Consider the following 26,474-nt stretch of genomic DNA (forward strand, 5'->3'; position numbering starts at 1 on the left):
GCTGTGCGTGTGCAGCTGTGTGTGGCTTCTCAATCTGTTCCTGCACAAAGGCAGTTGGATCCCTCAGAGCTGGAGTTACACAGGTGATTACAGGGGTGCTGGCACCCAAAGTCTGGCTCTCATGATTGTGCAGCAATCAGTTCTGAAGTTAAGCCATCTTCCCAGAGCCATCTTGAAAGCTGGAGCATTTGCGTGGGAATGCTGGCTCGTGCCTTTACGCCCAACACTCAGGAAGCCAGGAGGCAGAAGCGTGATCTTTGTGAGTTTGAGGCTAGGCTAGTCTACTTAGCAAGTTCCAAACTAGCGAGGTCTATACAGTTATGCAGTGAGGTCCTGTTCACCACTGCCCCCCAAGATAGTTGGAGCATTTATAAATATTAATCATATTTTAGGTTATAAAGTTTCAGCCGGGTGGTGGTAGCTCACACCTTTAATCCCAGCCCTTGGGAGGCAGAGGCAGAGGCAGGTGGATCTCTGTGAGTGCGAGGCCAGCCTGGTCTACAAGAGCTAGTTCCAGGACAGGCTTCAAAGCTACAGAGAGAAACCCTGTCTCAAAAAAACAAAAATAAAGTAAGTCAAGTTTCAAATGGGTGTAGCAACTGAAATGTTATCCCAGCACTGTTGGGGATTATTATTTTCAGGTGTGTGACTTTTGTTTACACTGCATTTGTTTAACTCTGTGAAGCTGTGTTACAGTGCCTGTCTAAAACACCTGATGGTCCTAATAAAGAAATGAACGGCCAATAGTGAGGTAGGAGCAAGGATGGGGAGGCTAGCAGGCAGAGAGTATAAAATAAAAGAAGAACCAAGACCAAGGAGAGCAAGGAGCAAACGAGAGAACAAGGAGAGGAGGACAGCGGGCCCGGCCACCCAGCTACACAGCAAACCACGGAGAAAGAAGCAAAGAAAGGTATACAGGAATAGAGAAAGAGAAAAGTCCAGAGGCAAAAAGTAGTCAGGATAATTTAGGTTAAAAAAAGCTAGCAAGAAACAAGCCAAGCTAAGGCCAGGCATCCATAAGTAAGAATAGCCCTCCGTGTATGATTTATTTGGGAGCTGGGTGGTAGGTCCCTCAAAAAACAAACAGAGAAAAATATCCCACAACACAGTACTCCCAAAGCTGAGACAGACGGACACAGGATGTGGGGATGATTCAGCAGTCAGGACTACTTGCTACTACCACAGAATCAAAAGGCAGAGGACCGAGTTTAGTTCCTAGCATCCATGTTGGGTGGCTCCTAACCACTTCTAACTCCAGCTCCAGAGGAATCTGATGCCCTCTTCTGACGTCACTGAACTCGCTGAAGCTGGCTTACAGGCGGTTGTCAGTCACCCACTGTGGGTACTGGAAACCAAACAGAGCATCTTACGGGCTCCAGCCCCTTTTCTTTTCTTTGTTTTCTATTTCCTAACTTTTAAAAAACATTTTTAAAGATTTATGTATTGATGTATGGGAGTGCTCTAGCTGTATGTATGCTTTTATGGCAGAAGAGAGCATCAGATCCCACTAGAGATGACGGTGAACCCCCATGTGGTTGCTGGAATCAGAAATCAAGACTAGTGCTCTTGCCGGGCGGTGGTGGCACGCGCCTTTAATCCCAGCACTCGGGAGGCAGAGGCAGGTGGATCTCTGAGGCCAGCTTGGTCTACAAGAGCTAGTTCCAGGACAGGCACCAAAGCTACAGAGAAACCCTGTCTCGAAAAACAAACAAAAAAAAAACCAAAAAAAAACTAGTGCTCTTGAGCACGGAGCCTTAACTGCTGAGCCACATCTCCAGCCCCTCTCTTTCCTAACTTTAATATTTAGCCCATTCATTTTTAGCCTTTTTCAACATGAGGGCTTAAGGTTACACATTTTTTTTTTCAAGACAGGGTTTCTCTGTGGCTTTGGAGCCTGTCCTGGAACTAGCTCTTGTAGACCAGGCTGGCCTCGAACTCCCAGAGATCCGCCTGCCTCTGCCTCCTGAGTGCTGGGATTAAAGGCGTGCGCCAACACTGCCCGGCTTCTTTGTATATTTTTAAAGGGTATATAGGTGGGGGTTTTTGTTTTGCTTTTTTTGAGACAGGGTCTATCTGTGTAGTCCTCTTTATCCTAGAACTTGCTATGTAGACCAGGCTAGCCTTGAGTTTATAGAGATCCATCTTCCTCTGCCTCCTGAGTGCTGGGCTGAAAGGTGTGCACCACCACACTAAGCATGTATACGATGTTTTGCTTCCATGTATGTCTGTGTGCCATGTGTGTGCCAGGAAGGGCAGCCGGTGGTCTTAACCACTCATCGATCTCTCTAGTCCCATCATTGTTTTGAGGAGGGTCTCACTCTGTAGCCCAAGTTGGCCTGCAAAACAATATGTAGTGGGGGCTGGAGAGATGGCTCAGTGGTTAAGAAAACTGGGTTCTCTTCCAGAGGACCTGGGTTCAATTCCCAGCACCATAACTATCCCGTAACTCCAGTTCCAGCAGGTCCAACACCCTCACACAGACATACATGCAGGTAAAATACAAAAGCATATGAAATAAGAAATTATTAAAAGAAAATATGTAGCCTGGCTGGGCTGGCATGGAACTTAGGACAATCCTCCTACTCCAGACCAGATTTTAAGTTCTGGGAAAATAAGCATGAGTTACTAAACACGAATGAAACTATTAATATTTGTAAATTTCCCAGATAAGCTTGAGGAAATAAACTATCTATCTAGTCACCGGGTTAAGCCTATTAAGTCAGTTCTGTTAAATGCCTTATTAAAGACAGCAAACAAAAAGGTGGAGAGATGGCTCGGCAGTTAAAGTCACACACTGCTCTTGCAAAGTTTAGTTCTTAGCATGCGCTTCAGGTAGGTCACACCTACCTGTAGCTCCAGGGGATCTGACACCATTGGCCTCACACAGACACATCCACATAATAGGAATAAAATAAAAACAATACTATGGGGCTGGAGAGATAGTTCACTGACTGAGAACACTGGTGGCTCTGTTCGTTGACATGGGTTCAACTCATTGGACCATTTGTAATCCCAGCTCCAGGGGATCTGATGGCAACCTCTTCTGTCCTCTGTGGGCACCATGTTAGTAGTACCTGGTGTACTTACATCCATGTAGGCAAAACACTATACACTCTGTGTGTGTGTGTGTGTATTCCTTTAAAAGGCAGCACAGCTAGTTCTGGGGAGGCATGTTTGCGACCCCAGCAGGTGGAGATGAGGGCTTCAAGGTCAGCCTCAGCTATAGAGTGTGTTTGAGGCCAGTCTTAGCTACGTAAGACCCTATCATCTGTGTGTACGTGTGTCGTGCATGTGTGTGCGTGTGGCAGGAAGGTCAAGTGCATGCACAAAGGTTCTACCCCAGCCCTGCATAAGCCGGCATGGTTGCACAAGCCTGTAATTCCAGCGCCCAGGGCGTGGAGACAGAAGGAGCAGAAGTTCTAGATCATCACCATCAGCTACATAGTGACTTCAGGGACAATTTGGGCTACCTGAGATTGTCAAAAAACAAAAAACAAAAAAACAAAACAAAAACAAGAAAGGCAGTGTGTAAGAAATGTATGGGACTGGAGCTTGCTCGGTCAGTGAAACTCTGTCTTGCAAACACTAGGACCGTAAGCCCCCAGCATCCACATAAGTGTTGAAGTGTTGAGCATGGTCGTCAGTCTCAGCACTGGGGGAAGGGAGACAAAGGACCCTCGGCTGTCTGGCTAATCTGTCTAGCCTAACTGGTGAGCTCTTGGTCATGGGGAGAAGCTATCTCAACGGAGGTGGACAGTTTTCCTGGTGATGCATTCCAGGTTGTCCTTTGGCCTCTGCATGCACACCCACACAGGTGTGCCTCCCCACATGAACATACACACGTATTCACATATACTCATTAAAAAGAAAAGATGGGGGTGGGGGGCTGGAGAGATGGTTCATTGGTTAAGCATTGACTACTCTTCTGGAGGACCAGAGTTCAATTCCCTGCACCCACATGGCAGCTCACAACTGTCTGTGGCTCTAGTTCCAATTCCAGAGGATCTGACACCCTCACACCAATGTACATAAAATAATAATTAAAGAAAAAAAAAGAAAAGATGGGGGAAACTGGTGTCACTGTGTTTTCTTTTTTCTTTTTTTAAAAAAATATTTATTTATTACGTATACAATATTCTGTATGCCTGCAGGCCAGAAGAGAGCACCAGACCCCATTACAGATGGTTGTGAGCCACCATGTGGTTGCTGGGAATTGAACTCAGGACCTTTGGAAGAGCAGGCAGTGCTCTTAACCTCTGAGCCATCTCTCCAGCCCCTCTTTTTTCTTTTTTTAAAAAAATATTTATTATGTATACAATATTCTGTCTGTGTGCATGTCTGCAGGCCAGAAGAGGGCACCAGACCTCTTTACAGATGGTTGTGAACCACCATGTGGTTGCTGGGAATTGAACTCAGGACCTTTGGAAGAGCAGGCAATGCTCTTAACCACTGAGCCATTTCTCCAGCCCCCCACTGTGTTTTCTATTTTGTTAAAATTGTGTCTGGATTACTGGCATAATCAAGAAAACTAACAATACCTTTAGAAGACTTTAAAATTACTATGAATCCCAGCACTCAGGAGGCAGAAGCAGGCAGATGTCTGTAAATTGGAGGCCAGTGTGATCTACATAGCTAGTTCTAGGACAGCCAGGACTATGTAGTGAGCCCTTGTCTCAAAGAACAAACAAAAATGACTATGGCTGGGTGTCCAATTTAGAATTGAGGAAGTAGATGCAGGATACAAAGCCTGCCTCACCTGTAAAGGAAGTTTGGCCTTCCCAAGATACTTTCAACAAGAGAAAGCAAAGAGGAACCAGAGAGAGAAAGGAAAGAAGGGAGGAGAGACAGTGAACACACAAAACCCAGCCTGGAGTTTCAGAGTGAGAAGTCTTGAGAAGGTCAAGACTATATACAGGCAGGAAGGTCAGCCAGTGAGTGGAGAGAGAGTCTAAGAGACAGCAGAGCAGGGGCTGAAAGCAGGGCATGGTACATGCTTGTGACCCCCAACACTCAGGGAGCAGAAGCTGGAGGACCAGAGTTCCACGCCAGCCTGGGCTACATTGTGAGTTGGAGGCAACCTAAGCTACGACAGTGAAGTCATATCCTAAGCTATGGTAGTGATCTCAAACCTAGACTAACTACACAGTGAAACATTGTGGGGTGGGGAAGTGGGTGCTGCTGGGTTGGAGGGAGGTAGATACTGGATTTAGGCAACTGTGGGCAGCAAGAACAACTGTCCAGCAGGCAGAGGAGGATGTGGGAGAGGCCGGAACTGACTCGGATGAAAGGCGAGAACAGGGTGGTCTGGTGACAAGAGGCACAAGATTTGGCATAGATCCCATTCTCAAAATGCTAGTGGAGACCTTGCTAACCTGCCATGTTATTACACCATGACTGCCCGTCTCTGTTCCAAGGACCCATGTCCCTAAGGTGTGTGACTAACCAGCCCAAAATAGTCATTGCCCTGCCCCCTCTCCTACTTTCAAGTCCTCTCAGACTTGACCTCCTCTGGTGCTCCCAACCCCTTCAAGGGACCAAAAATGGTCCCATGAATGGCGTTTATTCTGGAGCTGACCGGTCAGGGTAGGGACCAGGTGGCAGAACCTACTTATAGTTCTGCCTGCCGTCTGTCTTGCCCCGAGGCAACTGGTAACTCCTTTTCAGCACAGGTCTCAACTGACTGGATTTCTGAGCCATTCTCTGCCCTCTGCCCCTGCCTGGCCTGCCTCTACACAGATATGGGACTGGGAGGGCTGCCACGGTGATCCTGGATAGCAGAGATACATATCAAACACTTTAGCGTTCAACTGGCAAGCTGAGAGTTCAGCATGCCAGGCCTCGGGTCCCTGGGCATGGATGGTCTAGTGTCCAGAAGGGTGGAAGATCAGCAATGCCTTGCCTTTTTGTCCCTTTTCCTGATAACTTTCCTGCCTGTGTGTGGGGATGGGTAGGGGATTAAAGGATTTTAGTATCTTGCAGTTTAAGGAATCTTTTTTTCACCTTTTGACCTTTCTATCATTTTCTAGAATAAAACAGGCATAACAGGAAATAGTCCCAATCTGTAGCTATTGGGGGGTTATGAGACAGTGTAGCTAAGTGCTGGGCAGAGGGACAAACCATTGCTTTAGTCCTGAGTTATCAGTGGCTTTCCAGATGTTACCCTCCCTGCTTTACACAGGCTCTAAGACGTTAAGTACCTGGTTCAAGGTGACCTGGACACAAGGCACAGTGAGGCAGGTCTCACAGTCTTGACTTCCCACTTGCCTGAGTTCACAAGCAAGTGGGGAAAATGCTCCCACCTTGGGACCTGTGATATCATCTACCCTTCTCAGTTCTGGCAGGCCCTCCCCAACCCTAGCATGCATCCTGCCTCCCACGGTCTTAATTCCTAGGGGCTGACTGGCTGCAGCAAGAAGTAATAAAACGCTGGTGTAGTTAATAAGCCCTGGGATTAACTAGGCCAATAAGGATTGGTTCTCAGGCTTCCAGAGCCTAGAGGTGCGGGGGAGGGGAGCAAGTAGGTAGATCACTCCAGGATATGCAGACTCATCCTGGTTACTAAGGCTCTTATCTTAGCCTGTGCCAGCTCTGGACAGCTGGCTGTAATTGCCTTAGCAAGTCCTTCCTGATATTGCCGTGCCCTGGTGAGGAATCAGAGCCACAGAATGAAAAGCTCGTCTAGGTTTGAACAGCTGGGGCCCAGGACAGATACTCTATGGGTCTGAATTTATGCCAAGTGGCCTCACCCTCAGAAAAAGCCAAGGAAGAGGTGGCTGCTGTCTTGGGCAGAGGCCTTCACAGGGCCCTGCCGACACACACTTAGCATCCCCACGGCTTGGAGCCAGAATGCATCTGGGTATTTGGAGATTTTTCAGGACCGCCTGAAAAGCTACAGAGGGCTGAATGATCACACCTTGGAAACACGCAGGGAACCCTAAGGGACTGTTATGTTCTTAGACTCTGCCCACACCTACCCTAGGAACCAGATAGTCCCCAGGGCAGACTCTGCCAGCCTGGCCTTGGCACCAGATCTTCTGGCCAGCCTCCTGAAGTCACCCTTCCTGTGTCTGTACCAGCCAGACAGCCCAGCTCCCTAGTGACTCTGCATGTTTTGGCTCACAGCCATTTTTAGTGGCTACCAGCTGAATTCTTAGAATAATTCAGTTTTTGTGAGAACTGTCACTCCACCTCTCCTTTATCCCTGTTTCAATTTCCTTTCTGAACCTAAACCAGTTTTTTGTTATTTTGAAGGCAGGGTTTCTCTGTGTAACTCTGGCTGTCTGCAAACTCTGTAGACCAGACTGGCCTCAAACCTGGAGATGGCCCGCCTCTGCCCCCCAAGTGTTGGGATTAAAAGCGTGCATCACCATCACCAGCTAAATTACTTTTTTCTTTCTTTTTTTTTCAGGTAGAATTTAGTAGACTTCTCATCTGATAAACAGCAAAAACTAAACGGATCCTTGCAGCCGCCTGGTTGCTCCACTGCGGTAGACTATGACCACAAGTGGGCGCACTGAAGTCAGCACCACCTTGGCCAGCACAGGGAAGATCACTTGGCAGTCACCCAGAAGACAGAAGCTGAACAGACTGCTTTGAACAGAAATGTCAGGAAGTGATGTCTAGCACTAGGGCACGAAGGATACCTGGCAGTCCCTTGCTCAATTCTTACCCCCTCATAGGAAGCAGAAGTGACCCGCAGTCTTAAACCCTCCCTTCCCTCCTCTCTAGCCTGAATGTGATCAGAAGACTTTGGGGGAAAAAAAATATATATACATATATTCCAGCTATTTTCTTCTACATTGATTCAGGTACAGGAAGTAATAAAGTGACTGAGTCATAAATGTCTCCCCCGACCCCTTCAGGTCAGTGTAGGGGGGGCAAGAACATGGGCAGTGAATGCTTCCACACCTCGGGGGTGGGGCATGAGATGGTGCAAAGGGGACATCTTCAGAGGACCCCTAGGAGTCAGGCACAGCGCTCTCAGCTCAAAAAGCCCAAACCCGAGTGAAATGCAAACCCTCGCCTCAGCACCAGGACAGCCCATGGCTGGTAAGGGCCTGAGAGGAAATAAGTCACATTGCAAACATCCCGGGTGCAGAAGGGGAAGAAAATTATATAAGCTGACCGTGGCTGGTCAAACATCAGGAAACTTTGGGGAAGCGGGTGCATACTCCAGGGAGAAGCCCATTGTAATTGCTGCACAGAAGTCTCCTTGTGATGATGCCATGTCTACAACCCCAGCCCTCGGGAGGCTAGAGCAGGATTGCCAAGAGTTTGAGGCTAGCCACGGAAACAAACCAGGCCAGCTAGGAATGCTTAGCAGAAACCATTTTGGTGAATCCCAAACACTCTTCAGGTCCTGGGTTCAATTCCCAGCAACCACAGGGTGGCTCCCAATACTCTCAAGTCAAGATCTGATGCCCTCTTCTGACATAAAGGTATACATGCAGGTAGTCATACATAAATAAACAAATCTTTAAAAAAAATTGAAAACAAAGTCTGGTGTGGTGGCGCATGCCTTTAATCCCAGCACTTGGGAGGCAGAGGCAGGTGGATCTCAGTGAGTTCAAGGTCTACCAAGCGAGTTCCAAGACAGCCAGGGCTGCTACACAGGGAAACCCTGTGTGCGTGTGTGTGGAGGTGGGGTAGGGGACTGAAAACAAGCCAAGCCTAAATGGTGGTGGCGCATGCCTTTAATACTAGCAGAGGCCCGTGGGCATCTGTATTCGAGGTCCACCTGGTCTAAAAAGTTCCAGGACAGCCTGTCTCAAAAAAAAAAAAAAGGAAAGAGAAGAAAAAAAAAATGCCACTACTACTCATGAAATGAAAGCCTGAAACCTTTGTTTAAAGCCATGGTTTCCAACCTGTGGGTTATGACTCCTTTAGAGATCAAATAACCCTTTCAGAGGGGTTACTTAAGACCATTGGAAAACACAAATATTTATGTTATGATTCATAACAGTAACAAAATTATAGTTATGAAGTAGCAACAAAAATAAATTTAAGGTTGGAGGGGTCAGCACAACATGAGGAACAGTATTAAAGGGTCAAAGCATTAGGAAGGTTGAGAACTACTGGTTTAAATGAAATTTCCGTATTAAAAAGGAAGTCCTAAAAGTAGGGTCAGCTCTGTCTGTAGTCATCAGTCAGGGACCAGCAAGTAAACAGCCTGGGCCAGGAGGCAAAAGCTCATGCATTTCTGGGAAAAGGCAGAGACACCTCTCAGGGCTGGGGCTGAGGTGTGCTTATGGCCAGAGGTCGTCTCTCAGCTCCACTCACAGCGAGTCCTCGGCAGAGTAGATCTCACATCCCGTACCAACCCACCCTTCCTTAGACCGCAATGTGGTTAGAGAAAGGGAAGGTCCCACTCCAACATGAGGACACATAGGTCCCTTGTTCTCCAGGAAGCCTGGCAGCCTGGGCTTCGGTGTCAGGGCCTGGAGCCAAGGGTAAGGGAGAACTCAGGCCTCAGCCTTTTCCTGCCCAGGGATGTGGGAGGATGGCCAGAAGCTGGGGGTGGTGCTGGCCAGTTTGGCAGAGTTCATTTCAGGCCCCAGGACAGCATCTGTGGGGGAGGGGCGGATAACAATGAGGACAGGAAAGACATAGAGCTGCCTCCGTTTCCAGTCCTTTGGAATAAGAAAAGGGGCTGGGGAGTAGCTCAGTTAGCAGAGTGCTTGCCTAGCCTGCGTGAAGTCCTTGATTTCGTCAGTAGACGCCAGCACTTAAGGCAGGAGGAACGGCTCAAGGTCATCCTCCGGGACTTACGGACTGTGAGGTCAGCTTGAGCTGTATCTTGTCTCAAAAAAAAAAAAAAAAAAAAAAAAAAAAGTGAGCAGAAAAGAAAACTTTAGTCTTTCTAGATCTGGGCCATAGTCTGGGTGTCTTGGCTCCAGGCCTGTCCCTTGTCTGTGGCCCAGCAGGGGGCACTGCAGCTTCTGAGGCTAAAGGGCTTCTACCCTCTTATACTCAGGCCCAACCTTGGGTCACACTCAAGTCCTGGACTCAGGCTGCCAGCCTTCCTCTCCAAGGGGTTAAACCTTGGGAGGACACAGGGAGCTGTGGAGAAGAAAAAAAAAAAACCCAAAAAACAAAGTTTATTTAATCAGAGAGCCTCTGAAGGCACCTGGTTTCTGTCAGTATAAAAAGGCAGTAAAACGACAGGGAGCGAGGAGAAGGAGAACAGGCAGACAAGGAGGGAGAAGGAACAACAACAAATCACATGACACACCAGTCAGCCTTCCACCTCCACCCCACCCTTGTGACAGGCAGGCAGAAGACCTCTCTCAGCCCAGGAGCCTTGAGTGCTTGGTTTAAGCAGGGACAGGCAGACCTCTCCGAAAGAGATTGTGCTCCCTTGCCATTCTGAGTCCTCAATCCCAAGTCCATCTGAGGAGGCTTCCTCCCGGGGCATGAGCATCTGGGCCCAACAAAGGCCAGAAGAAAGCCAAGGTCAGCCAAAAGAGCAAACCCCTGGACCCCTGCTCTCCCAGGCAGGGAAGAAACTGAGCAGGAAGCAGGCAGGCAGTGTGGTCCATCTGTCCCCATATGCTTGGTCACACAAGTGCCTTTAACAAAAAGGACAATACAGCTCCCAGAGCCAGGCCCAGACAAAGAAAGAAGGACATGATGCTTCCTGCCGTCTCCGCCTCAGCTGGTTTGACTTTCCTGAAAGGAAGGCAGGGAGATTTTAGGAGATCCAAGCCAGCCCTGCCCAATCCCCCTTGCATACCACCCGAAATTCCCAATCCCAGACTTCTTGGGGCCGTCCTCCACCCTCTCCCACAGCTCAGCATGAGCACACTTGGAAGCCCTTGCCTCCACTGTCCCCGACAATCCCCAAGCTGGGCAGTTTGTCACAACCCACTCCTCGCAGATTTGAGATGAAGGACCCTCCTATTGCCACTCCTCTCCTGCCTGATGTCACCAAGTTCTCTCCTGCCCCACTCACTTGGGCCCGAAGCACATACAGAGGCTGGCAAGGTAGCCATTGGAGAAGGCAAAGGCAGCCATGAAGATGATGAACCAGGCATCGTGCTTAAAGATGGAGGACAGATAGTAGCGCTGTTTCACATTGCAGAGCAACAGCAGGGGAATAAACACGATCCTGGCGACCACCAAACCCGGCAACCAGTAGCTATCCTTATCAGGCTGTAAGGGACAGACAACGCTTCAGTCCATGTCAGTACTCACTGTCAACTCAGGGGCCCTAGGGCTTGGGTAAAACCTCTAGGCCTGCTTACCTTTGGGGGATGCTGATTGCCAGAGGTACAGTGGGGTGCGTGAGATACTGATTTCCCCTTCTCTTTTTTTAAAGACAAGTTCTCACTTATCCCAGGCTCACTGTATACAGTCAAGAATGTCCTCGAACTTCTGATCCTCATGTTTTCAGCTCCCAAGTGTTAGGGTTTCAGGTATGCACCTACCATACTTGACTTATGAGGTATTCTAGGTCAAACTCGGGGCTAACTCATGAAGTATACTAGGTAAGCAGTCTTATCAACTGAGCAATGCCCCCAGTCCTAAACACTGGAATGTAGATACGTGTGTAAGCACATACACGACCCTGCCAGGTTACATACCTAAGAACCGTAATGTAGGCTGGAGAGATGGCTCAGCAGTTAAGACCAGGTTCAGTTCCCAGCACCCACACCAAGTAGCTCACAACCTCTGTAACTTCAGCTCCAGGGGCTCTGACACCCTCTTCTGGCCTCTGTGGGCACTTGCAATCACATGCATACACCCCCACATACACTCTTAGCTGGACTGTGCATGGTGGCACGTGCACTTGGAGGCAGAGGCAGATGGATATTTGTGGCCAACCTGATCTACAATAGCAAATTCAAGGTCAACCAGGGCTACCTGGCGAGACCCTGTCTCAAAAAAATAGATAGATAGATAGATAGAGATAAATAAGTAATTTAAAAACCTAAAAATAGAAAGGAACTATGCACAAAGTTACACATAAGTTACATGTAGACTTGAAAGAGACAGTTCCCTTCCCATTGTATTTTTTTCCAATCTTGAAGGGGTTACAGATGGAATCCTCAGGGGTCATGCATGGTAGGTAAGCCCTCTATTACACAACAACACTCCCAGCCCCACCAATTTACTTTCTTGGGGCCTCTCTCTTAACCTCAGTTGGACACTTTGATCCTACAGGTCCCAGAGCCCATATTCTACTTACCCACATGCAAACAGCTGTGAGGCTCCGGCCTAACCAGTCAAAGACATTGAAGTTCAAGAAACAGGCCACAGAAATGAAGTAATTTTCTGGAAGAGAAAAGAGAGACTTAGAGACAACACCTGGCTCTCTCTGAGGCTTGTTTCCAGCCAATGGCAGGGTGAACAGGCCCTGGAGATCCAGCTGGGCAGACGGGTCCCACTCTAGCCTCCTGCTGCATCTGTCCCAGGAAGCCAGAGCCCTTACTCCAGGCACTGGTGCCCGCAATGCTGGATTCAACCTCGGCAGTAACAGCAGGGAACAAGCCAATGGTGACCGTGAAGTTGAAGCAGACAGACAGAGCCAGGACCGAGATCTGGAGAGAGAAAAGAGAGTCGTCATGGTTCCTGGTTGACTTGGTGGCTGTGTACCAACGATCAAAGAGACAAGTAGTGGCATTTAATCCCAGCACCTGGGAGGAAGAGCTCTGAGTTTGAGGCCAGCCTGATCTACAGAGCACCAAGTTCCAGGACAGCCAGGGCTACTCAGCGAAACGCTGTCCCAACCCCATCTCGAAGAACTCCCTCCGCCCCCACCCACACACACACACAGCGCGAGCACACACTCACAGGAAGGAAGACAGGAAAAGCTCAATCTTAGGTCAGTAGGAGGGGTAGTGTAAGGACGGACACAGCAAAAGGAGAGAAGGGGGTGAGGAAGGAAGGGCAGGACGCCCCAGCCCCACATACATTCTTAAGTATGGCCTTGATAGAGTGGTTTTTGCTGGTGGGCAGAGAGCTGGGAGCTGGAACACCAGACTCCTCTCTTCCTCCTCTTGGTTCCTCTCCTGTTGGGTGAGAGGTTAGAGAAGGATCTTTACATTTGGGGAGGACAGAGCAATTGATAAGATTGAGCTGGAGGTGGACACCTCCTTAACTGGTTGGTTCCTAACACCTAACACCCTAAAACCCCATAGACCTAAATGCCCTTGACTCAAGTCCCTGGGGGTCCCCTTCCCCCCAGGAGCTCATGCTACTCTCTGTTCCCTCTGAAACTGCTACCTCAGTACAAAAGCCTGAGACATTCAGGGTAATCCAAGTTCTTCTATTTTCCTTATTGAGACAAGGTTTTGTGTAGCTCTGATTGGCTTTGAACTCACTAGATAGCCAAGGATGACCTTGAATTTCTGATCCTCCAGCCTCTACTTCCCAAATGTGGGGTTACCAGCACCTTGCCCAGTGCAGAAATCAACTCAGGGCATTGTGCAAACGGTCTACCAACTCAGCAAAGCTCCAGGTCCCCTAAGGTCACCATGTTATCTTCCCCAACTTAGTCCCACGTTAGCCTCAGCTTACTGCTCATGGTCACTCTGCCTCTGTTTGGCTCATCTGCCAGTTGACACCACATACCAACACCTGACCCTGCCTCCTGCCGCCCCATCAACACTTCCTTTAGTAATTAAGACCTTTACTGATAAGATCCAACTTGGTCTCCTGCTCAGAGGGCCCCTCGAGGTTGAGCTGCACGTAATAGCGATAGAATTCCTGTTGAGCATGGGAGAGGGGGAAGTAGGGTCAGAGGCAGCTCCAGAACCCCAACTTGCCATGTTTCAATCTCAGGACATCCTCTGCTTTGAAACCCTGGGCCTCCCCCACTCCCCATGTGCTCACCAGCCGAGGCAGAGCCAGGTAACAGAAGATGGCCAAAAGTACAACTACGCAGGCTGTGATGAAATAGCCGAAGGCGCTTTCTGACCGCTCGGAGCCACCTGCAGCAGACAGTGGACAAGATCAGACACACCCCATCACTCCACGTCATCCTCCCCTGCCTCCCCACACCTGCACGTGGGGTAGCAGGACTTACTGGCAATGGCACAGATCATGGCCACTGAGGCGAAGAAGCCAGCCAGGCCTTGGCCACTCATGATGGGGGCTGTGTAGTTGGCTGGCAGGACGCCAGCCAGACCAAAAAGGCTAGCTTGCAAAACGGCACCAAATGCTGAGGAACAGTGTAGACAGCGTGTCAGCAAGGATAAGGGGCTGGCAGTTGGGGCTCCCAGGGAGCCTTAACCCGGACTCCTTATCTCTGCCCCAACTCCCAACCCAGGCCCAGAACTGCCCACACTCTGTCCCTCGATTACAATTAATGAGCACGATCTTGATCATGGTGACGATGAAGAAAGGCAGTGGTTCCATCTCCACCTTCACCAAGATGGCAGTAATCAGGAACACCAGCAGAATAGCAACCAGGCCACCCAGGATCCGAACAGACTGAGAGATCCTAGAGAAGAGGCGGGGGTGGGGTGGACGTTAGGAGGGGACTGAAAGGAGGGCAGCCTGGGGCACCCAGGATGGGGAGGAAGGGCAGCCTAGGGCACCCAGGATGGAGGGCTGGGGCACCCGGGATGGGGAGGCTGGGGCACCCGGGATGGGGAGGCTGGCGCACTCGGGAAGGGGAGGCTGGGGCACCTGGGATGGGGAGGCTCACCTTTGGTGCAGAAAGGAGTTGAGGCAGGCAAAGAGCAGCAGGGGCAACATGGCACACAAGGTCATGACATTGTTGAAGATGGTACTGAGATAACTCCGCTCTGGTGCGGACACTGTGGGAGCAGGCAAGGTCTCCGTGTCCTGGCTTGATTTGTCAGTGACTGTGGACATATTCTGGGGCAGGTCCAGACGGTGTGTGAAATACTGTGGGGTTTTCAAAGGTTGAGCGTTGGAACCTCTGTTTTGCTCTGTGCCCAGAAGCACAGAAACAGGCCTTGAAAGCCTGGGAGGCACATCCTCTGGGACCCAGTGCCTCCCCTGCCCCCAGTCTCACCTGAGTTGCTGTCATGAAAAAATTCCAGGGGAGCAATGTCCCCAGGCCCAGCACGAAGAAGATAAGCCATACCGCCTTATACCTGAATAGAGAGAAGGCAAAGTAGCCCACCAACCCTCCTGCCCTCCTTCCCCGTCTTCCCAGCTGTCCTAGCTATGTGAGTCCATGTACCCATGTCCTTCCACGGAGATGTGCCACCGGGGATGTGTGGGTCCTCAGGTAGTACAGAGCTGGTGTAGATGGGCAACGGAGAAGGGCCATTAGCACAGTGCTAAATGACGTGGGTGACAGAACCTCTGTTCTCAAGTACCGGAAGACTGGGAAGCAGAGTGACCCACACATCCAGCGATGGCTTTGGAACTTTGCTAAAGGACTGGGTGGGTAGATAGAGAGTGAACACACGTCTCCCCCTGATCCCACCACACAGGCTAGAAGTAATTCGGCTGTTAAGTGGGAACTCAGTAGTTCCCTGAAGGACTCTCAGGTCAAGAAACACCCAGACCACTCTGGATCCAGTGGCACAGATGGGCTGGGTGCCTGAGGGAGCTGGGAAGAAGGAAGCTATAGCTCTTCTCTCCCCCTAACCAGACAGAACCAGTTTTGTAGGTCCAACTACCTAGGGCAGTGCAGATAGACTAAGGTCTATGGATACCATCTGGTCCTGAGCATGAGGACAGAGCCAGACTCTGGATAGTCCTTGCCTATAAGCTTAGCAACCTTTCCCCTTGGCCAGCACCCACGTGCTTCAGAGATAGTGGTGAGGAGGCCCAACACGGACCGGCCTGGCAAGGGCAACAGGAGCTTAGCTCTTTGCAAGCCTTAAAAGGGACTGCCAGAGTGAGTAACTGAAGTGGGCAGGTCTGAGCCATGACCACCGCAGACCTTAAACTTTCCCCTTGAGGTCAAGATGCTCAAGGCATGGTTCAGAGAAAGGCAAAATCCCAAGGGAAAGTTCTACAGGACAGGAGGACAGAGGAGAAACAACGGAGCCAGGCAGCAATGCAATAAAGTGGGTAGAATGTTAAGGGGCTGGGCTGGGGCACCTGGCAGCTTGGGAAAGAAAGGAGGCAGAAACTGGGACCTACGCCTACAATCCCTACCTGCAGCCAGGCAGTGGTGGCACACGCCTTTAATTCCAGCACTGGGAAGGTAGAAGCAGGAGGATCTCTGTGATTTCGAGGCTAGCCTGGTCTACAAGAGCTAGTTCTAGTACAGCTAGGACTATTACACAAAGAAATCCTGTCTGGAAAAAACAAACAATCCCCAACCTGCCCCTTGGAAAACAGTCAGAGAAGGCTGACACTCTCACCAGATTTTGCAGGTGGGGAAAAGGTCCCAGAAAAGATGAAGCTAACCTTCCAGTCAGAATGGGCCTAGTTACAGTTACGTGGTAGGCAGAGGAGTTGGGAGGGGTTCAGAGATGCAAGGGACAAAGCGGGCATCTGGAAGGAGGGGTAGCATGGCTTCCTCAACTCTCAAAAGCCTCAGCCCCTCTGGAGAACTTGGCTCAAGCGCCTCTTTCTTCCATCCTAACACACATTCCCGACCTTCACTAACTTACGGAAATTCAGACTCCAGAGACAGCAGGCTAGAAGGGTCAGGCAAAAGGGCAGGGTGGGCTGAGGTCATACAAGGCAGAGGCCCCAGGGCAACCCCCAGGGACAGGGCAGTCCTGCCAGATGTGTTCTGGAATGAGGGAGGCAGCCAAGTGTCTCCCCACAGTGGTGGTGGGAGGGGCCAGAGCTGCCGTTTGGCTGCAGAGCGACAGTGGAAACCCTGACACAATCCACTAGGGGACTGCTGCCCACCTAGCCCCGCGGGCACACCAGCCAGCTCCCAGCCAGTGGAGGTATGCATGCTCCCCACCCCACCCCGATGGAGACCTGATGCAACTCAGAACCACCAGTCTGGGAGCAGTCAGGAGTGAGATAACCTCAAGTCCCAAATACTGCACCTACTCCAATCCCTACCCAAGAGACCCACTTCCGTGCCCCTCCCCAGTACCTGTCCTGAGGCTGGTGACTGGTTGTCATGGTTCCAGTGCTATCGGCTGGGCCTGCTCGGCAGCTCCCTTCCTCTGGCTCTTGCTGGGGATAAAGCAATATTGAGGCCCTATTGAGGTCTGCTTCCACACTGCCCTAGGGCCTTCTCAGACTCTTAGGGGTAGGGATGGGCACACAGAGCAGGCAAGGGAAGGCCCCTTAGGAGCCACTGTAGGCACAGGACCACTCAACCCGGCCCCATCTGGCCTTTGGCCCCAGTAAGCCAGTGCTGTCGTCTCTCTGCCTGATTGGGCTGCACCTGGCTGCCGGCCTGGCCGCTGCTGCCGCTATTTTTATCCAGCAGCAGAAGCAGTTTATAAGCTTGGGAACCGAAGGGTGGAGATCAGGAGAGGAGGATGCATGGCTGAGAGGCAGGGAAAGACAGTTCAAGAAGACAGAAAAGAGATGACAGAGGTCAGGGACAGTGATGGAGGACAGAGGAGGCAAAGGGGAGGACGCAGAGCAGAGGGGAAAGGGTGAAAGTGCAGACAAATTTCCCACAACCCAGATCTGCAGGGCCTCGGGTCTCCCAGGGCCTGCTGTAAGTCCGCCTCCTCGCCTACAGCCCCACCCCCATCAAGGCTGTGGTGGGGAGGCCTTCCCACTCTGTCTCCTAGAGTAACCAGGATGCCAGAGTCTTCTGGTAGGGTAGCATCTGAGCTGTCTTTCCAACTACTGCCCAGGGGTTTCCTGAGGTCTCAACCAGTTTTCCAAGAATCTATTTCATAATGAAGGGAGGCGATATAGCCTTTTCCACAGCCTAGCATGTTCCTTTCTTTGACCCCAAGCCCTAGCCCCAGGGCCATCCCAACCCCACTCAGTCCCTTTCTCAGTCCCAGGCCACTATCTTTTCTGACAGTGGCCTTGGCAGGAAAATTGGAAAAGCGGCACACAGGCCCTAACAGGATGCTCCCAAGCTCCTAGCCACCCACTCAGCATCCCTCTCCGGCCCTGCTCACATAGGGAAGACACCCAGCACCAGCTGCAAGGAAACAGGACCAGAATATACAAACAAGGCACACCGCGCATAGACCCAGCTCAGATTGCTAGTTCTTGGCGGTCTCATCACTCACCGGATTGATAGACTCGACGTTGACGTCTAGGACGCTGGCAGGAGAGTTGGAGCCAAAGGAACCTGGGTAGTCCCCAGGAGGGGGTCCTGGCTCAGGCTTAGGCAGAAGGCTAGATCCTGGGTGAGGGTCCAGAGTGAAAAGGTGCAAAGGCTTATCAGAAGAGAATCCCTCAGGCCTCAGGGGGCCCCATTTGTGGACTCCCACAAGCTAAGTAGCAGCAGAAGCTGGAAGTCCAGCGAGCTGGGAGAGATAGATAAAGGGCCACCCTGTAGCTGGGAGATAAAAGAGCAGAAGTGGAAGACTCAGCAGGGGAGTTAAGCGTGTGGCGGCCAGGGCAGCTCTCAGGTGCAGCTAGAACTCCAGGCCCCGCCCACCCAAAGAGTCACAGCTGGTCACACTGTGGCCCTGCAATAGTTCTACCCTTCAGTTGGTAAACCCCAGATTGTCCAAAGGTCTTCCCAGTCCAGGGCAGCAAACCCACATACCTCCTGATGGTGGCAGATGGCTCCTTCCAATGGTTTCGAGAAGTATTTCCTGAAGGTCCCTGTGTGTCGGCCAGACACCTTCCTAGGCACTGGGGACAGAGTGATGAACAGTAGTACGGCAATTTTTTTTCTAGGCCCAGAGGGCTCTGCTGGGGCTGGGGAGAGCCTGAGGACTCTATTAGAGTCAGGAGCGGACCCCCATCACATACAGCCGTCCTCAGCACAGTCCTCCACGGCCTCCATCAGCCAGCAGAGTGAGTGTGTAGCCCCAAGCCATACAGGGAAGGGGCAGGCAATGCTCTTCCTTCAGAAAACTGGCCTAGGCTTGAAGAGTATTTATTTCTGCTGTACACACACACACACACACACACACACACCCCTCCTTTGCAGCAATCCCCATCCCACTCCTGGGCACCAGTTAAAGTCATGGGTCCTGCCCACATCCTAACAGTTATTCCCTGTCTAGGTGCTTTGTTTTGGTCTGCCCAGCGATCTAAGAGCAGGTCAGGGGTTCTGGTGTCCTTTTCAGTCACGCCTGGACCTTCGGAGAAGGAGCCCCGAAGGCAACCACTAGTCTGAGCTTTTCCGTGTCCTAGGGTGCCAACATTTCTCATATGTCTGTTTCTCAACGAAGCTTGTGCTACATCAGAGTCTTTGGCTGCAATATGCAGGGGTCCCCTCTCCCAGCTGCCCAGAAGCTAGAGGTAGTAGACAGTTTCTACTAAACAGACAGGGCCAACTGAGGTTCAGAGAGGCTGCTTCACTGAACAAGAGCTGCAGAGCTAGTGAGTGGAGGAACCAGCATTAGTACTTAATGTACCGATTATTCTAGATTTCTTCTGTAGGGAAGGAGAAATTAAAGCGGCTCCCTAGTTAGTCCTGTAAACTTCGAGGCGCGGGGGTGGGGGTGGGGGCTCTGGCTCCAATTAAAAGGTTAAAACAAGTTAGGCGATTCAGGTCACTCACATAACATTAGTTTGGGTTCAAGGCACCTCACAGCAAACCCATGACACATACGTTATTGCATGCAAAGGTCACACAGTTAAGACAAGACGAACAGAATGGGGGTTAATAAGGAAGAGGGGCCTGACTATCCGCACCAGGTTGCAAAGAGAGCCCGAGTGGGCTGGGGTTCAGGGTTGGAATAAGCCTTCATCCCACCGGGAAGCCTGGGTGTGCGCGTCCTCGTCTCTCACTCTCTGTGCTGAGTAAATAAGGACGCACCCAGGAAAGGGAGGCCAAGGACACGAGTTTAGCCGGTAAAGAAGTAGCACCCCCGCCTTCGTTTGAATACCGGAATCACCATCCTCCTGCCTCAGGGCAGAAGGCAAAGCGGCCCTTCTCGGGTTCGTACAGGAGCGGTCACATTGAACCGCTTACTTGCCGACCCTCTGAGGAAGGAGGTCAGCATAGCGACGGTGGCTTTCAGGCCCAGAAGCCAGACTGCCCTGGGTCCCGCTCCACCCGGGGCTCCACAGAAGGAACACCCCCAACCCAGAGTCAGGCCCATGCGCGCCACGTGCTGCGCTGCTCCGCACGCGCCGCGTGGGGGCCGCACCCCAAGTCTCTGTCGCGGCCGAGGAGCTGGCAGGCCAGGCCTCCCTTCCCCTGGTGACAGACCAGACATGCCACTCTCTGCCCCGGAGCCCCGGAACGCCCGCCCGGACCCTACGAGCACCTGCTGGAGAACGACACCTCCCGCGCCGAAATCTGCGCTCTCGACCCGCGCTTCCCGCGCCCGCCCGAGCGCTTTCAAACCCGCCCTCTGCTGGGCCCGCCCCGGGCCCGTGCGGGCCACCTCCTCCGGCGACAGCCGCCGCCCTGGCCCCGCCCCCGCTTCCCCGCGGCCCCCCTCAGCAGTTATGGGCTCCCAGACCCAGAGACCCTGCGCCTAGGGCCGCCTGGGCGGTTTACTTCGGTGGCAGACACATCTTCGGACCCTTCCCAACCGTCACTCGGACACACGAACCGGGAGGGGGCCCCGGTCCCACACTGGGTACTCCTAGGATACGCGAGCCAGGGAGGGGGCTCCGTCCCACACTGGGTCCCCTAATTTCCGCGCTGAGCCTGTGCTCCTAACTCCTACGCATTCCACGGCGGGACTCTTGCACAGACAAGCCCTCTGCTCACACAGGCCCAGACGCCCCCACAGCCACACTCCACCCAGGTGTTCCGTTATCCCTCTCCGAACCCCGCCCACGCCATCATTCACACTCCACCGTTTTACTTTGAGCACCCTCTCACAGGGCGCACTTCTAATACAGCCTTCTTCCTTTCCACCCCTCCTTTTCCCTTCAAGAAGACTTTCTGCCACCTACCCTAGTGGGATACCTCAGATTTATTTGTTCTGGAACCCGGGCGCTTGTTTTCTCTCCACCCTTCACAGACAGGCACACACACCACAAACAACATTCCTCCCTACTCCCCCCCCCCCCCCCCATACTTTCCAGCTTTGCCTTGAAGGCCATTTGCTTAGGGAACAGTCCCGAGGCCTCTAGGAAAAACTGAAACACAGCTGGAGACGGGAGAAGGGAGAGCCCGGAGAAGACTCCCATCCTGAACATCCCATTGTCCTAGCCAGCATCTCACTGTCCCAACCCAAGACGATAACCATTAGGGCTAGAAGCCTCGCTGAGTCCATATCCTCCGCTGGCTGGGGGAGTTGGGGGAGCGGCCAGCACGTGCCTCTAGGGGCTGGCCAGGATTCATTCCTTCTTTAATGCCGGCAGCAAAGAGGGAAGGGTTTATTCGCTGTCCCTACTGTAGGGTGACCCAGAGGCTGGGGAGGGTCCTGAGGAGAGATAATTCCATCCAGGCTACCTGCCTCACCCTGCCTTCCCAAGGAGCGGGTCCCCCAGAGAAGCCATTGGAACTAATTAACAATTACCACTACTACACCTCACAGGGGGAAAGGTGTAGCCATTCTCCCTAGAGAAAGACTGGGCCCTAAGGAGGTGGCTGACTCTCCAAAGGACAGTGGGCTCTCCCAAACTGCTCTGGTGGGGTGTATCCAGCCTCCCAGCTCTCAGAAATGACACATCTCCTCACTAGCACTGAGTAAACAGGGCAGGAAGTCGGGTTTGGGTGGTATTTTTCTGGGCACTAGCCCATGGCGGCTGGAGAGCTGTCTCATGTCTGTCCACAACCCTAGATTCCTGCCCTCTGTTTTGACGGTCTGTCTCCCGTCTTTGCCTCCCTTCTTCTTCAGCCCCTGCCTCTCACCCACCTTCCTTTCCTAGCTCTGACTCACAGCTGTCAGATCTGCTAGCATGGCCAGGCTGTGGGCCAGGGGCCTGCCCTTGTGTACAAAGGAGGCTGGAAGCTGGAGAAAGGAGGGAAGTGGTGAGGGTCCTGGCCAGAGCTGAGGAAGGCTGGTTCTTTTCCTCACGCCCACTGGGACCTGACCATCTATGCAGATGGCCACAGCCAGGCCTGTTATTATTGGAGAATAGCCCATCTGGCAAGCTCCCTGCCTGGGTTCCAGCCAGCACCCACACCCCAGGCAGCCTCAGCCAGTCACTGGTGCCAGGGCCCTCTGCTGGACAGCCCCGGGGACCCAGCTCACACAGGCCTGGGCCTGGACAGATTCTTAGGCAGTTCTACCAGGCCTTTCCACCTTCCTCATTCCATGGTTCTCTCCTCTCTGTCCCTAAGGTTGGGCTGTGAGGGCTGGTCCACCTGGCCAGATGTTCTCCGCCCCAGCTGGGACTGGCTCATCTCCACCTCCCCCATTAGAAGGTAGGTTTACCTCACACCAAGCTCACAGCCCTAGATTCCCCCCACCCCCCAGGCCTGTGTTAGCAACAGCCATCTGTGTTTGCAGCAACAATGTTTGCTCCGGCTTGTGGGGTTGTCACAAGCTATGGCTCAAGTTTTCTCTTGTTTGTGATTGAATCTCTGTGGCCTTGTGGCAGAAAAGGAACTAGGGGAAGCCCAGAGAAACACTTGCCCATCCTGCTAAATTTAGGGGATACCGAAATATTTAACAATGCAGAAGGAATTTAAGGAAATGTGGGTTTTGTTGTTTTGTGATGCTGGGGGGGGGGGTCAAGTTCAGAACCTGAAACATGCTAGTGACAGGCTCGGCCACGGAGCCAGCTCCTCGATCCTAATGCCACTGCTAACATGCTAGTGACAGGCTCGGCCACGGAGCTAGCTCCTCGGTCCTAATGCAACTGCTAACATGCTAGTGACAGGCTCGGCCACGGAGCTAGCTCCTCGGTCCTAATGCCACTGCTAACATGCTAGTGACAGGCTCGGCCAAGGAGCTAGCTCCTCGGTCCTAATGCAACTGCTAACATGCTAGGGACAGGCTCGGCCAAGGAGCTAGCTCCTCGGTCCTAATGCAACTGCTAACATGCTAGGGACAGGCTCGGTCACGGAGCCAGCTCCTCGATCCTAATGCAACTGCTAACATGCTAGGGACAGGCTCAGCCACGGAGCTAGCTCCTCGGTCCTAATGCAACTGCTAACATGCTAGGGACAGGCTCGGCCATGGAGCTAGCTCCTCGGTCCTAATGCAACTGCTAACATGCTAGTGACAGGCTCGGCCACGGAGCTAGCTCCTCGGTCCTAATCCCACTGTTAACATGCTAGGGGCAGGCTCGGCCACAGAGCTAGCTCCTCGGTCCTAATCCCACTGTTAACATGCTAGGGGCAGGCTCGGCCACGGAGCTAGCTCCTCGGTTCTAATGCCACTGTTAAAAAATGAAACAAAACTAAGTTAGTGGAAAGACCCCATAATGAATACGATGTCGGAATCCGCAGTGTGTGGTCAGAGAACAGCTCTGGCTGCTGCTCCTCAGGGACCATCCACATTTCTCTGTTTTTCATGCATTTGCATGTACACCACACATGGGTGCATGCGCATGCGGATGGAGGTGTGAAGGCTTTGGATCTCTGGGAACCGGAGTCACAGGCAGTGTGAGCTACCTGATATGGGTGCTGACAACCAAACCCAGGTCCTCTATAGGAACAGTAGTCACTGAGCTGTTTCTCCAGCCACCGTGTGTGTGTGTGTGTGTGTGTGTGTTTGTGTGTGTGTGTGTTTAGACAGGCTCTCACTAAGTAGCTCTGGGTGGCCTGGAACTCAGAGATCTGCCTGCCTCTGCTTTACGAGTGCTGGGGTTAAAGGCCTGCACCACTGGACAGGCCCACCTTGTATTTTGACATAGAATTTTTTTTTTTTTTTTGGTTTTTCGAGACAGGGTTTCTCTGTGGTTTTGGAGCCTGTCCTGGAACTATCTCTTGTAGACCAGGCTGGTCTCGAACTCACAGAGATCCGCCTGCCTCTGCCTCCCGAGTGCTGGGATTAAAGGCGTGCGCCACCACCGCCCGGCTTGACATAGAATTTCTAATCATCAGTCTTCTCCTCTGCCTCCCAGTGCTGGGGTTACAAGTGGCATCACAGCTTAGAAAAACACAACTGGGTGGTGGTGGCACACCATTTAATCCCAGCACTCCAGGGGTGGAGGCAGGTGGATCTCTGTGAGTTCAAGGCCAGCCTGGTCTACAAGAGCTAGTTCCAGAACAAGCTTCAAAGCTACAGAGAAACCCTGTCTCGAAAAACCAAAAAAGAAAAAAAAAATTTTCTTTTAACTTAAGTTTTGAGGATTGAGCCAATTGAGCAAGTTTACCCATGCCCAATATCGACTTTCCAAAAGAAGACAGATGTGTGCACCCGGTGAATACTAGGTCAAGGTTGAAGAAGTGACTTTGCTCCTTTGCTCTGGGCCTGGGCTTCTAGCCAGATTTCTCAGAAGTGTCTACTAACCCTCTAGGTTGGCAGGTAGGCAGGGGACAATTTTAAGTGGTCTGAACCCTAAACAATCATCCAACTGTGGGCCTACAAATTCCCAGAAAAATATATTCTTCCACAAAAGGCGGCAGATTTGGATTTTGCTGGACTACATCCTCCTCAAAGGGCCTGCTGACCGTGACACCCACAGAACCCTGCAGTCCCGGTAAGTGCCCCTCCTCCCGCGTCCCGCCCCTATGCACCTGCAGGAGACTGTCATCCGGATCTGGAGGGGAGGGGGAAGAACGAAAATTCCCAGGCCGTGGGGACCCAGCTTCCTCCCTACCTCCTCACCTTGGGGTGGTGGCTGCCTCCAAGGCTGGAACTGGCCTGCTGGCGCTGGAGGAGCCGTCACCGAGATAGCCGGACAACCTCGAGCTCTGCCTGCCCCGCCCCGGGCAGGTCGAGGTGTGGAGATCCGAGGACACCAGGTGGCTAGGAGGAGGCCCAGGGGAGGGGCCATGGCTGAAAAGGGACGTCTTAGGGAAGCTGGGACTACCTTTAATCCGCTTGTCCCCACAGGTCTCGTGTGCTCTAGTTTCTGCTGACTTTTGTAGGAAGTATCTGGAGGAGAGAAAAATTCTGCAGGGTCTGGCAGGTGGGGTGGGAGCGGGAAGTTGGAGCTCAGCTCGGATGTCATCCCTTTCCCAGCCTCAAGTTTCTATAGGAACCTGTAGGGGGATTCCCAACTTGATTGGGGATTGGGACAAAGGCCTGCATTCCTCTCTATATACAACTTAATCTACAACCCAAGGCATTCCTGAAAGGATTATTGTGTGGGAATCATAATCAAATTATCCAGAGGATCTTACTACAAATGCCCACCCATGCATGCGCGCGCGCGCACACACACACAGACACACACAGACACACACAGACACACACACACACACACACACACACAAGTTCCCAGGGCCTGTTGCCCTTAGAGGCCAGAAAAAGAGTGTGGAATTGGGGGTTGTGGGTGCTGGAAATTGAACTCAGGTCCTCTGGAAGAACTGCCAGTGCTCTGAACTGCTGAGTCATCTCTCCAGGCGGATGAAGTGAACCGTTTATTCCTATTTCTTCCAGTGTAGTATGGCCTCCATCATGGGCAGGCATGTCCCTACTCCCCTGCCCACCGCCAAGCTGGTCAGTCTTCCTTTCCCCACTACTTCTAGCTGAGATGTCTTCAGAGCTTGCCAGGGATCAATTTTCCTTCCCCTGTCAGCCTGTTAGCCTGTAACACAGACCTAAGAATCCTGGGCCACAGGGGGACATTCTGAATGAAGTTACACAACTCCGAACAACTTGTGGCTCGTGAGGACTGGGAGAAACAGATGGAACAAGTTATCCAAAGGAAGTTCTGCCAACGTCTTCTCCCACCCCTTCTCCAGCTTCCCGCAGACAGCCGTCCTCACTAGGCAAGAGCAGGGATGGCACCGTTTCCAGAAGCACCCCAGTCATCCAGCACAGGGATGAGGTGTGGCTCACTGGTAGAGAGCTTGTTAGCAAACAAAGCTCTGGGTTCGATCCCCAGTGCCACTCGAACTGGGCTTGGATGTGGGCGTGTGCCTGTGTTGCCAGCACTTGTGAGGTAAAGGCAGGAGGCTCAGAAAAGTTGGTTCAAGATCATCCTCAGGAGTCTGAGGCCAGCCTGGTATACATAAGATCCAGTCTCACAAACAACAACACCACAATGCACCGTTGTTTATTGACTACTCGCTGCATGCTGAACTTTGAGGGTACATCTATCTCAAAAGGAAACCTTCCATTAAGTCTGGGAAACTGGACAGTTTGGGTTTAAATACCATCTCTTAGCTAAATTGTCTCGAACATTGTCTCTGACCTTGCTGCCCCCATTTGCAGGTCTACCCTGAAGGCCAGAGGTCACTGGCAGAGGGGACTGCGGGGAGAAGGGAAGAACGGAAGAATGGTACATCTGTCATCTGCGAGATCCTAGGAGAGTGGGAGCTCGGGTCAGAATCCTCTCCCACTCAGCCCCCACTCCGTCTTCTCCCACTGGGCATTCTACAGTCAGTGCAGATACTTGGGCTGAACCGCTCCAAAAGACACTTCAATGGCCGGACGCTGCTGCTTCCACGACCGGTGGCC

At 51.9% G+C, this 26,474-nt stretch overlaps 1 protein-coding gene across 3 annotated transcripts; it reads right to left on the reverse strand.

The window, feature by feature from the left end:
- Nucleotides 1-8,819: 8,819 nt before the first annotated feature.
- Nucleotides 8,820-24,750, reverse strand: Slc29a1 (solute carrier family 29 member 1 (Augustine blood group)). 3 transcript variants are annotated; one of them, XM_041656403.1, is made up of 15 exons: nt 24,675-24,750; nt 18,584-18,672; nt 18,099-18,214; nt 16,988-17,070; nt 14,984-15,065; nt 14,651-14,853; nt 14,304-14,443; nt 14,027-14,161; nt 13,834-13,931; nt 13,629-13,707; nt 12,913-13,010; nt 12,431-12,539; nt 12,188-12,273; nt 10,952-11,151; nt 8,820-10,668 (listed from the first exon to the last, which is right to left on the reverse strand). In XM_041656403.1, the coding sequence occupies exons 4-15, from the start codon at nt 17,014-17,016 to the stop codon at nt 10,557-10,559; spliced, it is 1,371 nt and encodes a 456-aa protein (XP_041512337.1). In that variant the 5' UTR covers nt 17,017-17,070; nt 18,099-18,214; nt 18,584-18,672; nt 24,675-24,750; the 3' UTR covers nt 8,820-10,556. The 3 variants fall into 3 exon arrangements, with proteins under 3 accessions (XP_041512337.1, XP_041512338.1, XP_041512336.1); XM_041656404.1 differs by lacking the exon at nt 24,675-24,750 and adding an exon at nt 20,262-20,372 and having other exon boundaries at nt 13,635-13,707; XM_041656402.1 differs by lacking the exon at nt 24,675-24,750 and adding an exon at nt 20,262-20,372.
- Nucleotides 24,751-26,474: the final 1,724 nt, after the last annotated feature.

Source organism: Microtus oregoni, unplaced genomic scaffold (genome assembly GCF_018167655.1).
Source record: "Microtus oregoni isolate MIOR12 unplaced genomic scaffold, Mior012 000007F_ref0000211, whole genome shotgun sequence".
In the NCBI taxonomy this organism is placed as follows: Eukaryota; Metazoa; Chordata; class Mammalia; order Rodentia; family Cricetidae; genus Microtus; species Microtus oregoni.